This window comes from Lonchura striata, chromosome 20, assembly GCF_046129695.1.
Source record: "Lonchura striata isolate bLonStr1 chromosome 20, bLonStr1.mat, whole genome shotgun sequence".
In the NCBI taxonomy this organism is placed as follows: domain Eukaryota; kingdom Metazoa; phylum Chordata; class Aves; order Passeriformes; family Estrildidae; genus Lonchura; species Lonchura striata.
In genome coordinates this window covers 1,633,317-1,654,157 of record NC_134622.1, presented here as the reverse complement: position 1 = coordinate 1,654,157, position 20,841 = coordinate 1,633,317, and the positions used below count along the sequence as shown (strand labels likewise).

The window sequence follows — 20,841 nt, the reverse complement described above, 5'->3', positions numbered from 1 at the left end:
CAAAATCCATGAATTTCCCTGTCCCAGCTCCCACAGACAGGGTTCAAAATCCATGAATTTCCCTGTCCCAGCTGGAGGAGCACCAGGAGTACACCTGTGAGCCCTCACCTGTGACCCTCTATTTCCTTGGCAGAGCAAGGCAGGCTTTTTCCAGGGTAGAGCTGGACTGTGCCAGGACTGTGGCACTGGGAGGCACAGGGAAGAGCAGGGAGACAGATGTTTGCCCTGGAGAGTTCCTGGGGGAATCAGTGCTGGAACATCCATTGGCACCGCCTGATCTCACTAATTAACATTAATGCCCCAGGCAGAACCAGCCCCACAGCCTCTGCTCCATCCCTGCCCTCCCCTCCCTGGCACGATCCTGCACAGCCAGGGAAACACCCAGGAAGGTGGAAAACCGAGGGGTTTTCTCCAAACCAAACTCCAAAGCCGAGCAAGGGTGAAGCTCCCAACTTTAGCAGCATGCCTAGAGAGAAAAACTCTCCATGCTGACAGAAGGTATCAAACCTTCACAGCAAAATCCAGGCTTTTTTTTCATAGCAGTAGTATAAAAAGGTTAAAAAATATAAAAGAAAAGGTTAAAAAATGAAAGAAAGTTAAAAAATATATTCAAGAGAAGGAAAAGAGAAAAGAAAAAGGACAGTCCAGGAGTAACAGAGTTGCATAAACTGCTGTGCTCTCTGCAGGAGCTGCTGGGTGAAAATGCTCAGAGCATGTGGGAAGTGCCTTTTTTATAAGTTTGTAAGGTTTTTTTACAGTCTCTATTTATTGAATTGATTAAGCCCACGATAAAGCCCCTCCTGCCCTGTTGTATCTCACATCTGCTGGCAGCCCTCAAATCCAGCCAAACACAAACACATCACTGAACTTTCCACCTTTTCCCTGGCAAACCTCAAGACCAGGATGGGAAGAATCCTACCCCAAACTACCAGCTGAACCTGGAATATTTTGTTTTAACTGATAGTTGGTATAAAGAAAGAATATCTATTTATCTTTGTCTCTGATTATTCTGTTACCTTTGTTTTCACAGAAATACAAAGAAAGGCCAGAGAGTGATGAGTCTGTTGGGCAGAAATCGAGGCTGGCTGGTCTAAAGTTTGGTTTGTGGCACAGGCAAACCTGCTCCAAAGGCACACACAGGATACTAGAAAACACTACACATTCACTAATATTAAAAGCAAGAGAGGAGTTTCTTATGCATCACTTCAGAAGAATTTGACTCACTCAGAAAGTTTAGACTAAAGGCAAGGGGAAAATGGGGACAAAACAATGGAAAATACTGCTGGAAAAACTTAAACAGCTCCATGTAGCTCACCTTGACCTCAATGAAGTCTGGTTTCCCAAGGGATATCAGGTCAGCATAAGCTTTGAGTTCATCCACATTCCAAGCTTTCACCAGGGTCAGCCTATAAACAGTGCGTTGTTGCTGGAATAAAGGAAAAATCCCATTAATATCCCATGCTGACCCAGGAACAGGGAAAAATTCCATTGACATCTCATTCTGACCCAGGAACAAAGGAAAAATCCCATTAATATCCCATGCTGACCAAGGAACAAGGGAAAAATTCCACTGACATTCCATGCTGACCCAGGAACAAAGGAAAAATCCCATTGACATCCCATTCTGATCCAGGGAAGATGTTCCAGTCTTGCATACAGATTCAAACAGGAAAAAGAAATGAAATAATTATTTTATTCTAAGAACTCAGAGACCGAAGCAAACCTGTTCCTTGAGGAAATCTGCTCCGTTCACCTGGGCTGAGCCACCTGGTGCCACACAAATCCTCCCTCTGCAGACCTCACATCCCAGGCACTTTGTTTTGTTAAACAGGGGTTTAACTCAATGGCAAAATAAGCAGGAAATGTCTCTCAGATTTGCTTCCCCAGGCACAAAACCTCCCTATCATTTACAGATGTTTTAGTGCCTCCAGCTGGATCAGCACTGGGGACTCTCACAGAAACATGGAATGATTTATGTTCGAAAAGCCCTCAAAACATCGAGTCCAACCTTGACCCAGCACTGCCAAGGCCACCACTGCCTCATGTCCCCAAGTGCCACATCCACAGGGCTGTTAAACCCCTCCACCACCTCCCTGCACAGCCTGGTTCTGTGTTTGACAACCTTTCAGTGAAGAAATTTCCCCAAAATCCACCCTGAGCCTGCCCTGGCCCAGCCTAAGGCCATTCCCTCTCCTCCTGTCCCTGTTCCCTGGGAGCAGTTCCCAGAACTTCTCTGCTTGGAGTTATTCTGATTTTCACTCCAAGGGCTGCTCTCCAAAGGAGTCACTGGTGACAAAAGGCCTCTCAACACAAGCACTTGACCATGGAACAAATCCACTCCTCACTCCTCACAGCCACTTGTTTCCTTCATCTTCTACTGATGTTCTATTTCACTTATTTTTGGAATTTATTGTTATTTATAGAGCAATTTTCTGACAAATCTGCAGTTTGGATTAACTCCTTTGCTGTTCCTGCATACTGTGGACTGGAAAATGTAAATACTGATCCCAGTGTGGGCATCAGGGGAGAGATTGGGATTCTGCCCCTGTGCCCAGGTGAGACCCCACCTGCAGAGTGCCCCAGCCCTGGGCCCAGCACAGGAGGAGCTGGAGCTGCTGGAGGAGCCCAGAGGAGGCTCCAGGATGAGCAAGGATGGAGCAGCTCTGCTGGGAGGAAAGGCTGGGAGAGCTGGGAATGTTCACCTGGAGAGGAGGAGATTTGGGGTCACCTAACTGTGGTCTTGCAGAACCTGAATGAGCTACAGGAAAGATGGAGAGAGACTTGGGACAGGGGATGGAGGGACAGGACCAGGAGGAAGAAATTCCTCCCTGTGAGGGAGGGGAGGCCCTGGCACACGGTGCCCAGAGAAGGAACATTTTAGTCCTTCAGAAACTGACTGCCACGTCAGTGAATTCTGTCCTCTGTATAAAAATCAAGGTATCACTCACCTACCCCCCATTTCTGTGTGTTCCACAGGGGGAAAAGTAATTTTACACCAATTTGCTATGCAAACCTTCTAGGTTATTTACTAAGCAATAACTAGAAGAGAAACAAATGAACACCAGGAACATCTTCTTCCAAATATGTCAAGAACTAAACCAGCTGACCTCTACACATGGCATTTAAGCAGATATTTAAAGAACAAGAAATTCTTGTGATTTGAATGGATTGGCAAAAGAAAGGTCAAGAGACAAGCAGGAAATCAACTGTTAATTACTGAAGAGAGAACAGTAGAGGAGCTAATACAGAAAAATAAACACGGTGTTTGCACATACAGGGGAAGAAGAAAGTAGAGGGAAAAGATCTGAGAAGGAAAATCTGCAGTGCACACACCCGTCAATCCTGTGCAATGATTGGATACCAATTAACGAGAACTGGCTCCCCAAAGGGCAGCTCCCAGTGGGGAACAAGTGCAGCAGCTTCAAGGCACCAGTAAATACCAGTTTGTATTTAACATAACTGGTCCTGTTTCACAGCAGCCCCAGTGAGAGCAGCACATCCTCCCAGGCAGGGAAGTGGGGCTTTCTCCCGTTTAAATCTCATTTTACTGCTCTCCAATTCACATCCCAGCTCATTGAGAAGTTTAAGGTCAAGGACTTCATAAAACTAAACGTGCTATCAGAGAATTTAAAGGGCTTCTCCCCCCCGGGGCAGCCCTGCCGAGAAACAACTGCAGCCTCTGTGTGCACCACTGCAACACCTGAGCTACCCCATAACCTGCAGAACTCACCACAGCTGGGCAGGGAGAGCACAGAAGGAAACTGAAACTCTGCCAAAGGCAGAGAGCAACCAGGTAGAAAAATCAGAAATTAATCTGGAGAAGCCTCTTTCCAGAGGGCAACATCTCTGCAGTGCTGTTGAGCAGAGAAACACTGGTAGAAGGCACAGATCAAAATGAGTAATATCCCAAAACGTTATCTGGGAGCAATCCTTGCAGACTGCCTGCAGTACAAACAGTCAGGCTGTTTTATTCATGGATTATTTGTATTTGTTGTACAATAGGGCCCCAGGAGATCCTCTCATAAGCACAGCAAAACAAGAAATAAAGAGCTTAAGCCGTGAGAATTTAACGATCTAAAGCATCAGGATATAAAAGCAGCCCAGGATGCTCCACACTCGGTGTTGTCACAAAAAGCAGCTGTTACTCCACTCCAGTCATGAGGAGAACACAGAGGAAGAGGAGTCAGTGAGAAAAACCCTCCAGATGGGTGGCAGTGAAGGCTGTGGGGCTGCTTTATCTTTGTGCACAGACCAGCCTGGAACGGAGGGGCAGCTCCCAGGGTCCCAAAAATGCAAGTTGGGAACAGCCACCTGAAACTCCTGAGGGTGAAGGAGGGCAGAACGAGCCAGGGAAGCTCCAACCTTTTCCCTTTGGGCAATTCCTGCTAAAATCCTTCCAGGCTACCCCAGGAAGCACTGCAGCCCTTCAGTGTCAGGACAGGGCACCAGGGAGGATCCTGAGGATAAAGAATCCTTCCACTAGGTGGATCTGAGATCTTGGTCTCAGCATACACTGACCGACACATTTTGGCCCCAAACCACTACTCATGGAATCACAGACTGGTTTGGGTTGGGGCCTTAAAGGGCATCAGCTCCAGCTGCTGTGGGCAGAACACCTCCACTAGAGCTCCTGGGTGGAGCCAGTATCCAAACATCCTCAGAAAATGAGGGGATTTTGTCAGAGGTGTGGCTTCACACAGTACTGGATGCTCTTCTTGTCCCCCTTGCCCCGGGCACTGTCACAGCTGCCAGGGCCCCCTCCCTGGCTCATGCCTCCCTGCCTGTCCCCTTCAGAGAGCTTGGTGATGTGGGGTTATGGGGCAGCTTTCTGTGGGGACAGGAAAAGCAGACTGGAAGCTGGGCCAGGGCAGGGTTAGCTTGGATTTCAGGGCAAGGTTCTTCCTTCAGAGGGTGCTGGCACTGCCCAGGGAATGGGCACGGCCCCGAGGCTGCCAGAGCTCCAGGAGCTCCAGGGATGCCCAGGCTGGGATTGCTGGGGTGTCTGTGCAGGGACAGGGGTTGGACTGGATGATCCCTGGGGGTCCTTCCAGCTCAGGACATTCTGTGATTCCATGAAAAAGACCAAACCTTCTGTCCCAGGGTGTCTCATGCCCAGTCCCACACCAGCAGTGCCCCATGGCCAGAGCTCAGAGTCAGGACTGGGATTACCCTGACACAGTCAGGACTGGGATTACCCTGACACAGACAGGGCTGGGATTATCCTGACACAGACAGGAATGGGATTACCCTGACACAGACAGGGCTCCTTCCCGTGAGCTGAAGGCTTAGCTGAGCCCCCAGGGTGCTGCACCCCTGCCCCACTCCAGCAGCTCCTGAAACACACTGGGAAGCTCCCTGGTGCATCTTGGAGAGCAATGGGACAGCTGCCATGGGCCAGCCCAGAGCAGAGGGGCAGTGCTGACTCTGAGCCTGCTCCCAAGGCAGGCCATTATCCCTGGAAGCCATCCTCACATCCTCCAGCCTGTTTCATGTACCAATGGATCCCTGCTGCCTGTGCAGGCTTTGCTGCTGGCCCTATCTCTAAGGCACAGATCTGGCCAAGCCTCAGCCCCAGCCCAGGATACCTCACCAGAGGACTCAGTGTCACTCTGGCAAAGTGCTCCCTTCCACGAGGGATTTGGGCTGCTTCTTTTTTATAATTTCTTTTTAATTCTCTCCTCCTCATTGTTCATCTTTTCCTAGATCCAATGTAATTATTCTTCATGAAACAGCAGGTCTAATCCCAGGAGGAAAAGGGAACACATCACCTGCAAAGAGCAGGACACAGGCTCTGTGTCCCTGGAGGGACACGGGCTTGGCTGGGGCAGAGAGCAGCTCACTTCTCCAGGTGGGGCAGAAAGCATCTCCACGCCCTCACCTTGGATCCTGTCACTTGAACTCTTTTGTTCAGGCAGAGTATCAATGTCCCCCTGTTTGGAAGCAAACAGAACTGCACCGAGATTTTTGTTTCAGCTGCTGGCTTAGGTTCAGGTATCCTGAACACTCGCATTCCTTAGGTACTGATAAAATTATTTTATTGCCATTTCATCTACAGACTCCTCCACAGAAATCCCTATTTTTGCAGCTAACAAATCTCAACATTCTCAACAGAAACACAGTACAGCTGGATGAAAAAAGCACTCTCAGGGGGAGAGAAAATGACGGTGCAAACGCTAAACAGAACCTACCCTTTGTTTCACACAACTTCACAGCCCTTTCAGCACTGGATGAGGAGCAGGAACCACTTCAAAGGCAGCTCAGGATTTTCTTCCTCTCTTCAAGGAAAGGCTCCACTTGCAAAAACTCCTTTCATGGCACAATCTCCGAGTTTTTGAGCTGGCAGGGGCTGCTCTGACGGTGGCACGGGCGGGTGGGTGCAGCCCCAGCCCCGCAGGCTCAGCCCGTCCCTGCCCGGGTTATGCAAGCAGCCAGCGCTGAATACAGATAGCAAAGCGCTTTTCACACTTGGAAATGACTTGTCACAGGGATGTGGATCGGGAAGAAAAGCCCCTGCAGCCAAATCTCTTCCCCACAGCCGATAAGGAACTGCTTTATGCAGAAACCTTAGCAGGGAGGGAAGATCCAAAACACAGCCCGAGGAAATCTCAGATCCCAACCAGATTCCAAAGGTTTCCAAAGCCCTGCAGTTCAGCCAGAGACAGAGCCCCTCTGAAAGGACGGGAGGTCACTCCTGCCTCTCCCAAATCCAGCTCTCAAGGAGCTCCCAGGAGCTCTGCAGGTCACACAATCCTGGAATGATTTGGGTTGGGGGGATGTTAAAGTGCATCTCATCCCACCCCTGCCATGGCAGGGACAACCCCCACTGTCCCAGGCTGCTCCCAGTCCTGTCCAGCCTGGCCTTGGGCACTGCCAGGGATCCAGGGGCAGCCACAGCTGCTCTGGGCACCTGTGCCAGGGCCTGCCCACCCTCCCAGGAACAATTCCTGCCCCATATCCCATCCATCCCTGCCTCTGGCAGTGGGAGCCATTCCCTGTGTCCTGTCCCTCCATCCCCCATCCCCAGTCCCTCTCCAGCTCTCCTGGAGCCCCTTTAGGCTCTGGAAGAGCTCTGGGCTCTCCCTGGAGCCTTCTCCTCTCCAAGTGAGCACCTCCAGCTCTCCCAGCCTGGCTCCAGAGGTGTCCCAGACCTGGGAGAAGCTCTATGGCCTCCTCTGGACTCTTTGTAGGACCCATCACACTCCAGAGCACCACCAGGGAAGGCTCATACCCTTGGAAGGATACAGATGAATCCCTTATTTTGGAAACCAGGAGCTGTGAGTGCTGGGGAGTGACTGTCACCCCCTGTGACACTCACTGCAGGGCCAGGGAGGGCTCAGCTGAGCACATTGCACAGAGCTGAACCCAGCACAGAGCACAGAAGTTTTCAGCTTCCTTTCCTCAGGCAAATGAGCATTAAAGCAAACCCTGAGCAGGCTCTGCTGCGTAGGAACCCACAAACCCACGAAGCATTGATGCCATCAATACCCAGGTGAGAGCAAGTGCAGCCTTTGTCTCCAGTGCTAAAACTGGTGCTCATTAGCATAGGCTAATTAACACATTAACTCTGCTGTGAGACACCAGCAAAGCTCAGAGCAGGGCTTTGAGTGCTCCAGAAGTCAGTGCTGAACCCAGGCTCCACCTGAGGCTCAGCTCCAGATCCCTGAGCTTCACCCTGGATTGTCCCCACGTCATCCCCAGGATGGGGACAAAGCCACCCTCACCCTTTTGTTGGACCCTGCACAACATTTCACCTCGTATTAAAGGACCTTCTTTGCTTCCTGTCTGGGTGTGGAGAAAAGCAAATCCAAATTATTGATACTCAGGTACTTGGGGATGTGGATTTTCCATGATTCTGGAGTTTCTGAAGGTTCAAAAGCTGTAGATGGATCACTGGGCCCTGTGTTTTCCTGCCTGCAGTGACCCAAAAGTTACTGTAAACTCTGAGCTTAACTGGAATCGAGACATTTCTAATTCTGAGAGGCAGCCTGGAGTTTTCAGCCACATTGCACTTCCAAAAGTGAGGTTTTATTTGGATTTGGATAAACCAAGTTTATTACTGCATAAAACAAGCAGAAAATCATTTGTTGTTACATGGGCATAACAAAAAAGCCAAATACGGGTATTTAAAGTAGGGCTCAGAACTTACCCAAGATCTGTGTTTTCTAGTATGTCTAAGCACAAAAATATCTCTTTAGGTGCTCAACTTTTCTCATCTGAGATTTAAAACCTTTCCTCAAAGCAGATGGAGTGTGTAGCACCTCTACCCCTGGCTGGGAGGTAGAAAGGGATGGTCTTTAAAGTCCTTCCAACCCAGCCCATTCCATGATTCTGTCATCTGAGTGCTAATGCCAAAGCAACTGGGATGTTTCTACAGAATAACCCCAAACTTAAACAAAACAAACATAAACCCAAACCAAAACACAAACCTGGCACTACTTTTCCATGCAAAAGCCATTCCTGCTCCTTGTGAGGAAATCAGGCAAAAGAACTAATTAGGGAATCAGGAAAAATACAATTACAAGGTGATGTCCACATGATGAGGACTGGTCCTGCATCTTGTCTTGAACCTGGAGCCTGAGGTAGTCCCTTTAAAGCAGTTTTTAATTCTTCCAGCTTTAATGTAAATGTGTAAGATCCAAAATTGTCTCTCTGAAGTATAATTATTGTGAAGAGCCAAGCCTAATCTCTATATGAAATTCCTTGTTCTTCCAACGCCTTGAAGATAAGATGAAAACTGTCCTGAATAATAATGAGGAAAACAGCGAAGTTGGACTTTTGGTCTGCATCAGGCTTTTTATCACCCAACACAACTGCCCTGGTGTCTCCCCCACCTCTGAAATCCTGCCTGGAAAGAACAAGAAAGTTCTGCAGTGAGATTAACTCAACAGCATTAATTCCCAAGCTGGAATTTTACACCAGAAAAGCCCCTCAGCCTCTGCACAGCCCTGCTGATGTATGAAGCACAGGAATAAGGGATCAGGACTGGCAACCAAGGAGAATAAAACACCAAATTTCACTCCCTCCACACTCACTCCTCCTGTACTCGCTTGTAATCTACTTTAGTGCTTCATACTTCAGCAGAAATTAATCAGATTATTGAAAAATTTCTAGATATAAAACAAAGTACAGCAACAACTTTGTTTTGAGAGCTGAAAATGTTGTTCTTAAGTTAATCCATACCATGACTGTTCTTCATTCATTTTCCATGGACTCGGTTTTAACACACTTGCCCTTGGAAATCAGCACCAACAACATTCCAGTGATTATTCCTTTCTTTTCCATATTTCCAGTGCAGTTTCAAGGAATCATGTAAAATTTATACCCAGGGAAAAAGAAGCCCAATGCAAAGGGACTTAAAATAGAACAGCACGAAAACAGATCCTATCAAATCAGCAGCAAAACCCACTTCAAGCTTGCTGTTAACCAGGCTGAGCTGGTTCTTCTCCCAGGAAAGGGTGGATGTTTAACTGCACAGAGGCAGGAAAAGCATCAGCAGGAGCCTGGGGGTGCCACAAGCACAGCACTGCCAGGCTCCAGCCGGGCAGAGAGTGGAACAAAAACCCCTTCCAGCAGCAGAAAAGTTCCAGTGAACTCCTGAACAGTCCCTGTGACTTTCACAGGACCCCAGCAGCAGCCTGGCAGGAAATGCTGCTGTGAAAGCTCCCAGGACAGGTGGGATCAGGACCTTTTCCATCCCTGGGCTGGAGCAGCAGCTGCTGCAGCAGCAGGGACCTGCCAGGCACATCCCAGGGGACAGGGCCTTGTCCTGCCCCAGCTGCTGCTCTGCCTCATGACAGGAGCTCAGCCAGCCCTGACCTTGGCTCCAGCCCATCTCTCCCTTCCCCCAGAGCTGCTGGCTCTGGAGAACCCCTAGCTCCTTCCCTCTGACCACAGGGATGGCTCCTCCTCTACTGCCCAGGACAGGCAAAGGCACAGGATGGGAGACACTGAATGGGGTCAGGGGGGAAAAGCCCTCCAAGGTCCAGTTCAGCAGCACTGAACTCACTGAACTTCCGCAGCACTGCCAAGGCCACCACTGACCATGTCCCCAAGTGCCACATCCTCAGGGCTGCTCAATACATGCTCGTGTCTGGTCAGATGTGGGAAAGAAGAGGCTTCAGAGGGGGGAGAGCTGAAGGAAAATCTGGGACTTGGTCCAGCCTCCTCTCCTGTCACATTCCCCAAAATGTCCCAGACACAGCTCCACAAGCACATCCTGATGTTCCATGACCTGGTCTCTCAGGCCTGGAGAGTCACCATGGCAAAGCTGTCATCTCATAGTGACAAACCTATCACCTCAGGGCACAGTCAGACCCCAGCAGTGCAGGGAAGGCAGGAGAAACACAATATAAAATAATAAACTACAGGGGAGTTCCAAAGAAGGGGTTGGGAATGGAACAGAGCTGGGAAGGGGCTGAGCCCCAGGAGCAGCTGAGGGAGCTGGGAAGGGGCTCAGCCTGGAGAAAAGGAGGCTCAGGGGGACCTTGTGGCTCTGCACAGCTCCTGACAGGAGGGGACAGCCGGGGGGTCGGGCTCTGCTCCAGGGAACAGGGACAGGAGGAGAGGGAACAGCCTCAGGCTGGGCCAGGGGAGGATCAGGGAGGATTTTGGGGAAATTTCTTTATTGATTGGGAGGTCAGGCCCTGGCACATCTACCAGGGAGGTGGTGGAGTGCCCATCCCCAGGTGATGTGGGCACAGGGTCAGTGGTGGAAATGGTTGGACTCAGGACCCTGGAGGCTTTTCCAGCCTCAGTGTGGCAGGAGGAAGTTGGCCTCTAACAACAACACATCAGCATCTTAACACAGACTGGTGAAAGCTGAGAAAGAGCCTGAGAGTGGCATTTGCTTGGGCAAAAAGACAATGGGGGAGAAGAGCAGCTCAAAAAGAGCAGCTCAAACCCAGCCCCATTCAGGCAAAGGCTGGGGCTGAGGCAGGAGCTGAACATTCCCAAAGCCACTCCAGCTCCAGGGCTGGAGCCCAGCTGCCCCCCAGCACTGCCAGCTGCCCAGGAGTTTTCAGCCATCCCAGTTGTTTCTACACCCAGCCAAAGACTTGGCTGCTTCCTCACAGATCTCTGTAGTTGGAAATCTCAGGCAGGAAAACAACTTCCCATTAAGATTTCCCATGGGCCTGAAGGAATATTCAAAATCACTGTTTTGCTCAGCCATAGGGCATACAGGGAAGGAGAAAAAACTATTTAAAATAACCCTGTAATACCAAAGGGTTGAGGGAGTAACTGCAGGATCAGCCTGGAGGAGGGAATGTTTTGGGGTGATGCATCTGTCGTCTCCCATCACCTGAAGGATTCCACAGGAAGGATGGTGAGGGACTTGGCACAAGGGCCTGGAGTGCCAGGACAGGGGGAATGGCTTCCCACTGCCAGAGGGCAGGGTGAGATGGGATATTGGGAAGGGATTGTTCCTGTGAGGCTGGCACAGACAGGAGCTCAGCCACAGCCTGGGAAGGGGTGACTGTATTTATGGGAATAGTGACACTTGTTATCCTGGGAAATAACAGACCAGCAATGCAACTTCCAGTGATGAAAGCAGAGATTAAGCTGCCATAAAAACATAATTACCTTGTTAAAAAACACTCTTGCAGGCTGTGAAGCAAATGATTTATATTTTTCTTCTGGGTTTTGTCCAAATGATTTAAAATAGATCTGCAAACCCCACCAGGGTTGCTGAAAATCCTGCCCAGTTCACTTCACAAAGAGCAGCGTAAACAAGGATCTGACATAAATTTCTCATATTGATTAAGCAATCCTTGCAAATTCAGTGCTCTTGTAAAGCCTTAATTCAAGAGTTGGGCTCTAAAAGAAGAACAATTATGGGCTTTAAACATTTTAAGTGCCCATTCTGGTAAATAGGTGAGCTTGAGCTGGGGCTGAGAGAACTTCTGCAGGTGCTGGAGCTGAGTGGGGGAATGATAAAAACCCCAGCAAAGAATTTACTCAAGTCCTGGTGCCTGGGGATTAACAGTGCAAGGTGTGCTCCACCTGAGGAGGGGATACCTGAAAGTTCAACACCTCACATTACAACACTCCTTTAGAGACCCAGGGTCCATGAAATGCCTTCAGATCCTGCTGCTCCCACAGCAAGCTGGACTCTGAGAGCCCAGAGGAAGATCAGAGTCCCCAGGATTGTTAAGCAAATTCCAACTCTGAGCTAGAAGGACATAAAAGCAATGATGCAAACACACACACACTTGTACAGCTCTGTAAACAGTTGTTTTCTATTACATGTATTTATTATGGATCATCAACTCTCCAGTTTCAGGGCTCATCACCCCCAACACTCCAGATCTGCTGGGTTTAGCACTAAGCACTTACAAAGATCATTTGCACTGCATCTCATTTGGTTCTTGCACCAAACGGATTTTGTTCCCCTTGTCCCATCACTCTGTGCCTGTGTAAAAGTCCCTCTCCCTCCTTTTCAAAGCCCTCTTTAGGCTCTGGAAGGGGCTCTAAACTCTCTCTGGAGCCTTACCTTTTCCAAGTGAACACCCCCAGCTCTCCCAGCCTGGCTCCAGCCCCTGGAGCATCTCCATGGCCTGCCCTGGACCCACAGTTCACATCTTCCCTGGTGAATTCTATGAATTACCACATTATAACCAGAATTATATGAATTTCTGGGAATTCAATGAAAGATGCCCCAGCTGCTTTGCAGCTTCAGAGGGGACTCTGAATCCTTGAGTGGCATTCACAGTCTCTGGACAAAGAGACATAATTCTGTCTCTCAGGAGAAACACAGAGAGAAGAAGAGAAAATAACCTTTATCTCTGCTCCTTTGTTTTCCCCATGTGGAATTTGGTGTGGAGATTAATTACCTGAAGTGATTGCTGGATTGGGTTCTGGTGAAGGTTGTTTGGGTTCAGTGACCAGTTGGATCCAGCTGTGGCTCAGGCTCTCAGCAGGAAGTCACGAGTTTGCCAGTTAGTTGATAGATAGGTAAGTAAGAAGTAAGTATGTAAAATAGTATAGTATCTCTTTAAATAGTATATTAATGTAATATAGTATAGTTTTAATAAAGAAGATCCTTCAGCCTTCTGATCTAGAGCCAGACATCAGCATTTCTTCCCTGAGTTGGGGTTTGCCCACATTTTTTTACTACATCCTTGTGCTGCAGTTCCTGCATTTCTGCCATTGCCAAATCCAACAGCAGCTTCATCCAAGGAGAACACACAGGGCTGGGCCCCCAACTACACAACCTGCAAGTCAACAGCCTCCAGAGGAGTCACTGGAGCAGCCATGGAAACCATGGATGGTCTGTGAGGTCACAGCCAGCTCTTAGAGCCAGCAGCACCCAGCTGCCACCCCCAGCTCCCCATGTCCTGCTGGGGGTGGACAGGAACAGAGCCAAGGCACCCACACACCCACGGCACCAGGGAAGCAGCACTCCGTGGCATGAGCCTGTTTACTGCCCAAAGTCACCCTGACCAAGGCAGTCTGGGGTCTCTGTGACCCACAGGAGCTGAACTGGGAGCTGAGGGAGCTGATCAGACAGCAAGACTGAAGGTACAGCCATTCCCTGAGCTCTGCTGAAGGATCCTGCCCTGAAGGTCCCAACAAACTAAACCAGGTCCAGTCCCCTTGAAGCCAAGCACCTGGGTCTCACCCCAGGGCAGGAGAACCTCCCCAGGGCCACCAAGAGGGCACATGGCACTCAACAGCCCTGGGCACCCTGTCCATGTGTCCAACTGTCTGTGTGCCCATGTCCGTGTGTCTTTGTGTCCATGTGTCTGTGTGTGTCCCCGTGTCTACATGTCCCTGTGTGTCCCTGTGTCCACGTGTGTCTGTGTGCCCATATGTCTGTATGCCCCTGTGCCCATGTGTCCCTGTATGTCCCTGTGCCCATGTGTCCATGTGTCCCTGTGTCTGTGTGTCCCATGTGTCTGTGTGTGTCCCATGTCCCTGTGTGTCCCTGCGTCTGTGTGCCCCATGTGTCTGTGTGTCCCTGTGTCTGTGTGTGTGTCCCATGTGTCTGTGTGTCCCTGTGTCTGTTCCATGTGTCTGTGTCCCTGTGTCTGTGTCCCATGTGTCTGTGTGTCCCTGTGTCTGTGTGTCCCTGCGTCTGTGTGTCCCATGTGTCTGTGTCCCTATGTCTGTGTGTCCCATGTGTCTGTGTGTCCCTGCGTCTGTGTGCCCCATGTGTCTGCGTGTCCCCGTGTCTGTGTGTCCCTGTGTCTGTGTTCCATGTGTCTGTGTCCCTGTGTCTGTGTCCCATGCGTCTGTGTGTCCCATGTGTCTGTGTCCCTATGTCTGTGTGTCCCTGTGTCTGTGTGTCCCCGTGTCTGTGTGTCAGTGCAAGCCTAGCTCCAGCACTCCAGCCCTGTCCCCCAAGCACCCCTGCACTCAGCCCATCACAAGCACCCTTCAGGAACGGATTTCTCCCCCTCCAAAGCAATGTCCTGCTGATTCTGCCTTTCCCAAGCCCAGGAGGGTGTTCCTACCATCACCACATTCCCAGAAAATCCCTTTCCTAGCTTGCAGTGTTTCTGTCTGTTAGGCACTGCCCATTGCAGATGAGCAAACACATCGCTCCTGCAGGTGTTTTGTCAGCTTGTCTTTCCTGAAATGCCAAATGCAAGGATCCAGAGGAATGGATTCAATGAACCCAACCAATGCCTCTCACCTGACTCCTCGTGTGAGAGCTGCTGTGATGGCTCAGGGAGGAGAGAAATCCAGAGTTAATGCATTTAGGAACTTCAGTGTGGTGCACTGCCCTGCACAGGCCCAACCTGAGCCATTCAGCCCCGTCAGCTCAGCTTAATGGGCTGAAATGAAACCTTGGCTGGAAGCAAAGTGAAGCCCCAAGTTTCCCTTGTTGCCACAAGGAGAATTTTAGGGCTGCTCTTTTCCTTCTGGAGAGTTCCCTTAAAAACACACATGGGATCAGTCTCCTCAGGAGGCCGCTCCGTGAAAACTGCTCCAGTTCACAACCAGAGAACAAAAATGTGCCCAAATGTCCCCAAGGCCACAGAGGCTGCTGGGGGAGCTGGGAGTTCCCAGAGCCAAGTCCAGGGAAGGGAATAGCCCGTGGCTGGTGGTTGGGTAATTAATAACCTGGAAAGGGAACAGAGACTGGTTTGAACCAAGCTCCCTAAAAGCCAAGGCTGGCATCTCTCAGGCAGCTTCTAGAAGAGCTCCAGGCAAAGGAGAGATGCTCTTGAACAGAGGGTAAGAATTGCAAATGCTCCCTACATTTCTGCAGCAGAAAAGCTGGGCAAGCTGGAGAGTGTCTGCTGCCTGAGGAGGGAAGGGATGAGTGCAGCTGGATGGGGAGGAGGAGGAGGAGGGCCCAGTTACTGCCACTTCCCAAGACCATGGGATGGGGCAGGGCTGCCCTGTCCCAACCCTGAGGTGGCACTGGGCACCCTCTGCCAGGCAGGAATGAGAGGAGGGGCTTCACCTGGGATGATGGATGGGAAGAACAAGGATTCCACCCACTGCCTGTGCCTGGGGTAGCCACAGAACCGTCCCTTCCCCCAGCCTCACTCCCTGCCTCCCCAACACACACAGGACAGCAGCTGGAATAGCACATCCCTTTGACTGGAGCTGTGCTATGAACATCTCCCCCCTTCCTTGCCTGCAAGCAAACCAGGAGGGACTGGCACAGCCAGAGAAATGAGATTTTGCTCCCTCAGCAGCCAAGCATCTTGCTGAAGCCTGGTTTGGATTGCTGTGAGGACACTGAAAGGACAGGGTGGATTTCAGAAGCAATAACTCCATATTAACATCATACCTGTGTCACACTCCTCAGGCTGTATTGCCCAAGGCTTTCACCACAAGTCTCATTAGCAATCCTATTAAAACAAGAACACAGCTGGTGGGAGCATTTACTGTGCAGAAGAGTCAAATTCTTCTAAATTTATAGTGGCAAAATTGATTACTGATTCTAACATCTGTTGCAGATTTTACATTTAAATTCTCCTTAAAAAATCCCTCTGCTCAGAAACATCAGACATGGCTCCCCTCCCCCAGGAGCCACATAAATCATCTCCCTGCAAATCGAATCTGTCTTTTCATAAAAACAATTGTTCCTGTCATTTATTACAAAATAATCAGCACTAAAACCTGCTGAGGATATAACTCAATGTATTTATGCTGTTTGTAATTACACAAAGACAAGGGTAACATGGGAGACAGGATAATGTTGGGAAAAACAAAAAGAGTCAAGTAAATAGCAGCAAATGCAAGGCTGGGAATATTTAAATATCAAACTGGTCTCTTCAACACCCAGGGCTGCAACAAGAGCTACCTGTGAACAGTGTGAAAATGCAGACCTGGAGACAGCAGTGGGAGATGGTTTTGTATCTCGTGCCTTCCCCTGCATAAACCATTCCTAGCACGTGCCAGCAAGGAACATCCAACCACCAAACCCAGGCACTGCCTGTGTGTGATATCCTAGCACAGGCAGAGGGAACCATTTCCCTTCTTGATCTTTTTTTAATAAAGGAAAAACCCAGGTGTCTGCTCCACCTCTCCCAGCGAGCCCTGACCCTGGTTCTCCAGGAAATCCTAATCCCCTTGAAGCAGAAAGAGCTTGAGGGCAAGGTTAGATCCCAGATCTGGAGCAGTGCTGTGTGTGATGTCCAAAGGCACAGCCTGAGCTCCTGGCAGTGCCAGTGAGCTGCTTCCTTTGCTTTGTGACCCTCCTGGAAGGACAGGAAGGACAAGGTTCTGCCCCATCATCAGTTCCCACAGTGCCATACCATCCCATTAACCTGCAGGGCTCATTCCTGCTCTGTGCATGGCTCCAGGCTGTCTGAGAGAACACTGGCACCTGGCCCCTGCTGGTCCCTGCAGCTCAGCAAGTCCTGCCAGGCCAGCCCATGCATGGCACAGGATTCATCATGAGGAACTCAAGGGGTACAAGACAGAGCAGGTGACACCACACCAGGGCTGGAAGACGTTCCTCAGAGCACAAGTGACAGGAGGGACCTTCAGCCTAGAGCACAGCAGGCCCATGGACACCCATGGACCAGCAACCACTTATTCAAGAGCTGTTTTGCTCACCCCAGGTCAGGAGGAGCATTCCCAGCAGGTCAGGGAGGGATCCTGCCCCTCTGCCCAGCCCTGGAGGCAGCTCTGGGGTGCTGTGTCCAGCCCTGCATCCTCAGGGACAGCAGCTCCTGGAGCGGGGCCAGCTCAGGTGTGAGGATGAGGAGGGCCTGGAGCATCTCTGTGCCAGGAAAGGCTGAGGGAGCCGGGGCTGCTCGGGCTGGAGAGGAGCCCCAGCTGAGAGGGGCCCTCAGGCCTGGCTGTCCCTGTGTGCAGGGAGGGCAGAGCAGGGCCCAGGCTCTGCTCCGGGGCCCAGCAGTGGCACCAGAGCCACGGGCAGGGCTGAGCCCAGGAGCTGCCCCTGCACAGGAGGCACAACTTCTGCCCTGGGCAGTGCCAGCCCTGCCCAGGCTGCCCAGGGAGGGGCTGGAGTCTCCCTCAGCGGGGATCCTGCCCAGCCTCTGCACACAATGCTGTGCCCTGGGCTCTGGGATGGCCCTGCCTCGGCAGGGAGGTGGAGTGGGCTGCATCCCCATTCCAGTTCTCAGCAGAGGATTCCCATTTGTCCCAGCTAATGCCCCTACTGCTTGGGAAAACACTCGCTTTATGGACAACAGCCAAGACAAATTCCCAAAGTTCCTCAGCCTGCAGAACTGGATCCAGTCAACCTGAGGGAAACAGAGCCCAAACCAAAAACCCGAGGATCCCAAATCTGACTGGGGGGGTAATGAGAGCTCACACACAATGGGTTGTTTTCTTGCTCAGCATATCTAGTTAAAGGTATTTTGGAAAAAAAACCTCAAGTTAGTATTAAAACCTCCAGGGATGGAAAATCTCCCCCTTCCCTCCTGAGCTGGACCCTCATCATTGGTTTGCAATTCATTCCTCATTGCACAGGGATTAGGAAGCAGCAATGGCTGGAAGAAACATCTTTTAGCAGAGATTTCTCATCCTGATGATGAGACAAGGATTCACATCCTCAGGGCCTGCTCCAAGAACTTGTCTATCAAGCCAAGTCATCTCTCAATCACTCTTACAAACTCAAGGCTGTCAGAGGGTGAGGTTCCAAAACTCAAATGTGGTGTTTGGGAAGGGCACAGCCTAAATTGCACCTGCTCACGTCTTTCCTTTCTCTCTCCATTTAATTTCAGGGCCAGAGGACTCAGGACAAGAAACAAAGGAGCCTTTGGGAGTCTACCTGCTGTTTAACATAAATTCCTCTCTCAAAAAGTGCTTCTCAGCACAGAAAAATTAGCATGGAGATCATTTCAATGACAGCAGCTCTAGAAAGGATCAAACTTGCTCCAAGTAGCAGTGGACAAAGTGTGTGTGTGTGTGTGGGGGGGGTTCATGTTGTTTGCTGCAGAGAGAAATAGCACAAAAGGTTTTTATCTTTTCTTCCTGGGCTTCCTTTGAAAATGGATGTAGCAACTAATCAACTAATCCCTGACATGTTGGATGAGGCTTGTCAGATCATCCTGGAACAATTTGTTATTAAATTCATCCTTTTACTGAGGCTCAAGAACTTTGTGCAGAAGTTCAATTAAAAGCATGAAATCCATTATCAGCATAACTGTGCCAAGGCCAGGCTGGATGGGGCCTGGAGCAGGCTGGGCTGGAAGAAGAGGTTAAAATGAGGTGAGTTTAAGGTCTCTTCCAACCCAAACCATTCCAGGATTCTGAAGTTCTATAACCACCTCACTGGGACAAGAAGCCCATCTTTCCCTAGGCCCTCCCGTATTTAACAAGACCTGGGCTTTGGCTGGAGGAAAGAGAACAGCCAACACAAGCATCCTCTCTCCTTTCTCACTTAAAACCATTTCTTTCCCTCTTCCTTTCTCCCACTTCTCAGTCTGGATTACCAAACCAGAGGATTTTTTTGTTACCACCCACCCCTGCAGCCTCAGGCAGGGAGCAGGGAGAGAGCAGGACCAGCACCTCCCAAATCCCACAAGGGTGATCACAGCAGGTACAACTCATGTTCCTATAAACTCCCTTTGCCCACTTTTATTTTTCAGTGTGCTCAGCTCAAAGCTGCCCATGACTGCTCAGCAGTGACTCAGATGAGCTGCAGTACCAGCTCCTCTCCACCTTGGAATGACTGAATCAGCCTGGAAGGGTTGTCAGGCACTGGGAAAAACTGGGATTTGTATTTGTTTTCAGATAAATTAACATCACCTTCCCAACACAGTGCAGCAGCATTCCACACCCAGCCTGGAGAAGGGTCTGCATTTCCCAGGAATTTGCAGGTGCTTTAGCTGCCACCACCTCCCAGATTCACAATCCCACAGAACAGCTCTGGGCAGGGCAACTGGGAGGGGAACAGAGAGCTGCTGCTGCCCAGGAACACCTGGAGGTTTTGGGAACCAAAATCCTGTGTTTGATCAGTGCAGGGATTGTCCCCTGTGCTGGCACTGCTGAGGCAGACTCCAACCCAAAGTCAGTTTTCTGCCCCCCAACAAGACAGACCCTGAGGGGCTGGGGTGTATCCAGGGCAGGGAACGGAGCTGGGAAGGGGCTGAGCCCCAGGAGCAGCTGAGGGAGCTGGGAAGGGGCTCAGCCTGGAGAAAAGGAGGCTCAGGGGGACCTTGTGGCTCTGCACAGCTCCTGCCAGGAGGGGACAGCCGGGGGGTCGGGCTCTGCTCCAGGGAATAGGTGATAAAGAGAAATGGCCTCAGGCTGTGCCAGGGGAGATTTAGGCTGGATATCAGGGAAAATTCCCCATGGAAAGGGTGGTCAGGCCTTGGCAGGGGCTGCCCAGGGAGGGTTGGAGTCCCCACTCCTGGAGGCGCACAAGGAAGAGCCAGACATGGCATTCAGTGCTCTGGGCACAGCTTGGACTGGATGGGCTGGGACAGCTTTTCCAACCTCCCTGATTTTGGGATTAAGAGAAAACCAACAAACAGCAGCTTCCCCAAGAGTTCCTGCTGCCCCCACGTGAGATGCTGCCTCGTGCAGCTGAGCAGGGCTGGCAGAGCAGGGTTTCAACTGGAGCAACCATTAATTGGCTCTCGTGTTATCAGTGTTTCAAGGACCCTTCAAAGTGTAGTTGCTTGGAGAAGAAAATGCACCTGCTAGTGGAGCTACTTTTCTCCTCTCCTCTTCACCTTGACCAGAGTATTTTTAGCTGTATGGACAGACTTGCCAATACTTTCACCTTCAATTGTTTGCAAGGAAACTTCTCCCAGTAATGAACACTCAGGGTCAAGAGAGGCAGCAGGAAAGAAACCATGGGCAAAAGCAACTTCCCAAAAGGTTTTTTCAGTACTTTATGCCTTCAGTATTTTAGCTCTACTTCTTCCCACAGATTTCCCTGCTCACAGAGAATTTAGTTTCCACTTCATTTCAATGTCCTTAGTGTTTGGCCTGAGGTTTTGCATAGGAGAGCTGCACCATCACACACAAAGCACCTGACCATGCTGCCCACATGCCTTTGCAGCAGAAAGTGCCACTCAATTCCTCTGAGTCCCACAGATCCACTAATCTAAATTCATTTGGCAGAGAATGGTCCAAACACTGTCATCTGAGAAGGCTGGAAAACTCATTATTCCTACAAAACCTCATTATTCAAAAGCAACAGTCTCTCTTGGCTGTTCATCCCAGCAGGTAACATGTCAACAGCTGCCAGATCAGAAAACACAGCCCTGGCTTCCACCAGAGCCCAGGAGCAGGAACAAGAGAGGCAGACATGCTTGTGAGGCACTCTTCTTATCCACTCATGTGCTGCTGGGGCCAGAAGTGCTTCATTAATTACTCCAAAGCTCACCTGTCACACAGAGCCTGAGCTGACACCACCCCGAGGCCCCAGACCACTGCTCAGCTGAGTCCAACACGCAC

The 20,841-nt window shown here is 50.4% G+C and overlaps 1 protein-coding gene across 3 annotated transcripts in view; it reads right to left on the bottom strand.

Moving 5' to 3' along the window:
- LOC110472027 (S-adenosyl-L-methionine-dependent tRNA 4-demethylwyosine synthase TYW1) overlaps positions 1-20,841 on the bottom strand; it is a 95,378-nt gene that overhangs the window by 18,032 nt on the left and 56,505 nt on the right. For all 3 annotated transcript variants that reach the window (XM_077787468.1, XM_077787467.1, XM_077787466.1), the window contains exon 15: positions 1,316-1,426. In XM_077787468.1, coding sequence (XP_077643594.1) covers positions 1,316-1,426 — 111 coding nt within the window. The remainder of the gene's footprint in view (positions 1-1,315; positions 1,427-20,841) is intronic.